Consider the following 4,231-nt stretch of genomic DNA (forward strand, 5'->3'; position numbering starts at 1 on the left):
GTTTATTGATCGTGAAAAGACACCTTTTCTATTTGTTTTTTTTTTTTTTAAAAAAAAACAATGATACCCTTTGTGGTTGCCTTAATGGAAACATGTCTTAATTTATGAATTTAGTTTATCAAACATTAAACTTTAAATAATTCAGTTCCTAAACTCTTAATTTTTTAATTTCATGAATTTACTAATCATAAAATTAAAAATTTACAATAATAAATCAACAAATCTTAAAAAGAATAAAAAATTAACACTAAATAAAAAACTAAACTTTAATTTATCCTAATTGGTTTCTTAAATCATTTTAACATATTAGAGATTCTATTTTATTTGGCAACTTAATAAAACATTATTACAATATTATACTTTATATACAGAGGATTGAGGGCAGTAATTTATTGACTATTGAATCCTAATCATGATGTATTTTTTGAGTTTCATGCATCATAATGGAAATAAACTAAAATGGAATTTGGGGGAAAACCAAGTTTTGGGTTGCTACCAATGCACAACTGAGGCTATAAATGAAAAGGAACTGTAGCATTAAAAATTTGAGATGGCTTCTTCGGTGAAGGGGAAGGGGAATGGTAAGCAGACCAGCAACCCTAAAAGCAAAACTAGAATGCCAAGACCAACATACTTCTGATCAGGATCAGTGATTTCATCAGAAAGTGGAGCGATTGGACCCCTCTGTAGGAAGAATATCAAAGCCACCCAATAAAATGCTACATCACTAAACAGAGAGGCTAGTCCTAGAAGAACAATTGAGACGCCTGTAATTCGAGCTGATGCCTGTTTTAAATGAGAATTTGATCAGAAAAATTCGTTTTTTAGAGGGATGAAATTGTTTTATATAGTTCATCATTACTATTTCTAAGGGAGACTATTTGGGAACTAGATTCCAGGTGGCCGTGATCGATGTGTTAAGCATATTAGAGGAAGATGCAGCAAGTGAACTTAAAACAACAAACCTTTCTGCCCCATATTGAGAAGGCAATTCTTCCACCATCGAGCTCTCCCGCAGGGATGCTGTTGATGGCATTTATGAGAAGTCCAGCCCAAGCCCATATCACAAGAGGGTTCACGGATATAGGAGTTCCTTCCTTGAGGGCATCGCCCAAAACTAGCCTTGCTGAGAAATGGAAATTATAGCATAGATGTTAAATGTCTACTACACAAGCCAGAGGGCAGATTAAAAAAAATCAAGTAGTTGCTAAATTGCTGAGGCGGATGATGCCTTTGAAAGGGTCAGCCAATTCGGTTACTTGTTAAAGGGGAACTGGAGAAGCGACATGATCAGTTTAGCAAGATTTTCACCGACATTTTGGACTTTGAAGATGTGAAAGCGTTATGTCACTAGTAAAGATCCAACGTATAAAAGAAAAGATGATTACCAAGGCCACCGGCAAGAAATGACTCATGAAACACAGATGAATCAACGATAACTCCAATGCCATCACTAGGTGGCAAGATGAAACCTAGAATGTAAAGAAGGAAGCCCACAGAAAATCCAGCTAATGGTCCTGCTACTGCCACCTTCAGCAGATCTTCGCGCTTGGGTACAATATTTAGGATCCGTGTGATTGCACCAAAGGAGCCTATCTGCCACCAAAAAAAGTTGGACGGAGAGAACACAACTGAAATCCGCTAGTAACAAGTTGGAAAGGGTGGTTGAATCAAGGGTATTGACACAAGGCAATATTCTAATAAACGCAGTACTTTTCAAGCAAAAGCACAAATGGTAGACAAAAATAGAAATACTACAAAAGGCATGTCGCACAATAAAACCAAGGTTGCCTCATGCAGGAAGATTGATTTGCTGTATGGTTGGATAAAACATTTCGTAAACAGCAAAATATTGGTGAATCGTTTTATGATCAAAGAACAAAGTATATTACCTGCCAACTAGGAACAAAGTATGGAATCCCAAACTTAACTCTATCTCCAGCAGCTAATATATGGCCGAGTTCATGCACTCCTAAAACAAGTGCAGTTACTAAGGCACCAGATAGTCCATCTTTAAGCAAGTCAAGATTATCAAAAGTCGATCTGCCACAAAAAATAATAGATTAATAAATTCAAATGAGTACCTTACAAATGAAAGCAAATGCTAACTGGCAACAATATGTCAAGAAGCAGCAACAAAGTCCTTCACAAGTTGATATAATTTTTCTCTAAAAGACATGAAAAAACATTGTACAATAGAAGCAGAGCATATTCACAAAAAAGAAATGGTAAAAATTTATAAGAACTGAAATTTTCATTTATTTAACAGAAGACAATACTAAAAGTTCAATTGTTCATTGGACCAAGGGAAAGAAGATCCATTCATGCATAAGACATAAAGGAAAAATCGCATACAGTAAGTTGGATTGCAATGCGGGGACATTTCGGAGAAGTAGAGTAAATACAGTAACCAGTCCAAACGCTGCGGCAGCAAACCATTCTGGGACAGCTGCAATTTTTAACTTTAATGTAAACATCATCATTCTCTCGATTATTCAACTCCCACAAGGGTAAATAGCATCAATCACAAACCAAATGTTTACCTGTTGTCTCTGGTTGTAAGGTCTTTCTTGGAATAACAACAGCTACAGGTTTATCATCCTCTGGATTAATTAAAAGAAAAAGCTTATATACATCCCCAAAGTTATCCTGTATAGTTCCCAAAATATTACGTAAGCAATTAATGACTTAGGAACATTTAAAAATCAGCGAAAAACAACAAATGCAGACAGAGATACCTGCATTCTCTTTGTTATCTTTTCATAGCTCTTAGCAGCCTCTCCTCGCAGATTTCCTTTAAACAACACTCCACCCTAGTGGAAGTAACAAAAAAACTATTAACAAAGTTTATATATCAAAAGGCAAGGACAATCATATCCGGCCATCGGGTCATTTTGTCTACTCTCTATATTAGGTAGTTTCAAACATTCCTTCTTTTAGTTTTTCACATGTAATGACACACAGGATATTGTCAACAACTTTTTCTAGAGGTTAAGTTTGTTTATAGAATTTTCACGTGCAAAAAATTATTTTAATATCATTATTTAGAAAACTTTCATAAATGTTCAAGCTAGGTATGCTATAATTGGCACACTGGAAAATATGTTGCCTACTATAGCTTACTAATGATTTCTTTTATATTAGATAACTATTTTGTTTCAAAAATGATAACATAAAATTTTAAAATTGTTTTGAATCACTTTTACATAAATATAGGTCTTAATTATCATTATACACTTTAAAACACTAATGNGATAACTATTTTGTTTAAAAAATGATAACATGAAATTTTAAAATTGTTTTGAATCACTTTTACATAAATATAGGTCTTAATTATCATTATACACTTTAAAACACTAATGACTAAATATATTGATATTATATCAACAAATATATTATTAGGTTTTAAATAAAGACATCTGCACATAATTCAAATGATAGGTAATTAATTATTCTTCAAATTAAGTCAAACTTGCTCCATTACAGCCCAACCCCCACTTTCATATTAATTATAAAAACTCAAGGAAAAGTATATAATATATATATATATATANTTAATTATAAAAACTCAAGGAAAAGTATATATAAAATAATAATAATATATATATATATTAAAAAAAACAAACCATCAATAAAAAGGAACTTTCATGACCAACTCACCTCATATGGGTCCTGGCTTGTCACNAAGAATACTTTCATGACCAACTCACCTCATATGGGTCCTGGCTTGTCACAAAGAAAGTATCAAATCCAAACACTTGATTCTTAANACAAAGAAAGTATCAAATCCAAACACTTGATTCTTAAGAATTTCGATTGTTTCTCGGGGAATCCTGAATGATTCATCCAATTGTTGTGTCTGCTTGAAATTTTATCAAATAAATAACAGATGAGGAACGGAGCATGAAAATTTTCCTGTCATTCTGTTGCCAAAAAAAAACAGAATAAAGCAATACACTACAAGTACCTTTAGTCCTGGAAGTGGAGACCCACTAGCAACTTCTACATTGTCAATATCCTGTTTCGAAGTTTAAAAACTCTTCAAGTACACTGTGAACACAAACTAATTTTTTAACACCCCCCCAATGCAGGGTTGAATTTTAAAAAACAAAAAACAATGGAGAGACGAAAATTTTCAAGTAAAAATGACACTTGAAGAAGCATTCTTCTCCATAGATCATGATATAACCTTCTATGATATTAATTACTACAACTGGATTATATGCAGCCG

At 33.1% G+C, this 4,231-nt stretch overlaps 1 protein-coding gene across 1 annotated transcript; it reads right to left on the reverse strand.

Moving 5' to 3' along the window:
- Nucleotides 1–294: 294 nt before the first annotated feature.
- Nucleotides 295–4,024, reverse strand: LOC111786495 (probable zinc metalloprotease EGY2, chloroplastic; the record flags this gene model as incomplete). The annotated part of the gene is made up of 10 exons (XM_023666740.1): nt 295–786; nt 966–1,126; nt 1,389–1,596; nt 1,893–2,043; nt 2,356–2,449; nt 2,544–2,649; nt 2,739–2,813; nt 3,711–3,748; nt 3,787–3,859; nt 3,968–4,024. Coding segments are annotated over 10 exons (1,212 nt in total), but the record flags the coding sequence as incomplete, so codon positions are not given.
- Between the last annotated feature and the right edge of the window lie 207 nt (nt 4,025–4,231).

The sequence above is a fragment of the Cucurbita pepo genome, unplaced genomic scaffold, assembly GCF_002806865.2.
Source record: "Cucurbita pepo subsp. pepo cultivar mu-cu-16 unplaced genomic scaffold, ASM280686v2 Cp4.1_scaffold001778, whole genome shotgun sequence".
NCBI lineage: Eukaryota > Viridiplantae > Streptophyta > Magnoliopsida > Cucurbitales > Cucurbitaceae > Cucurbita > Cucurbita pepo.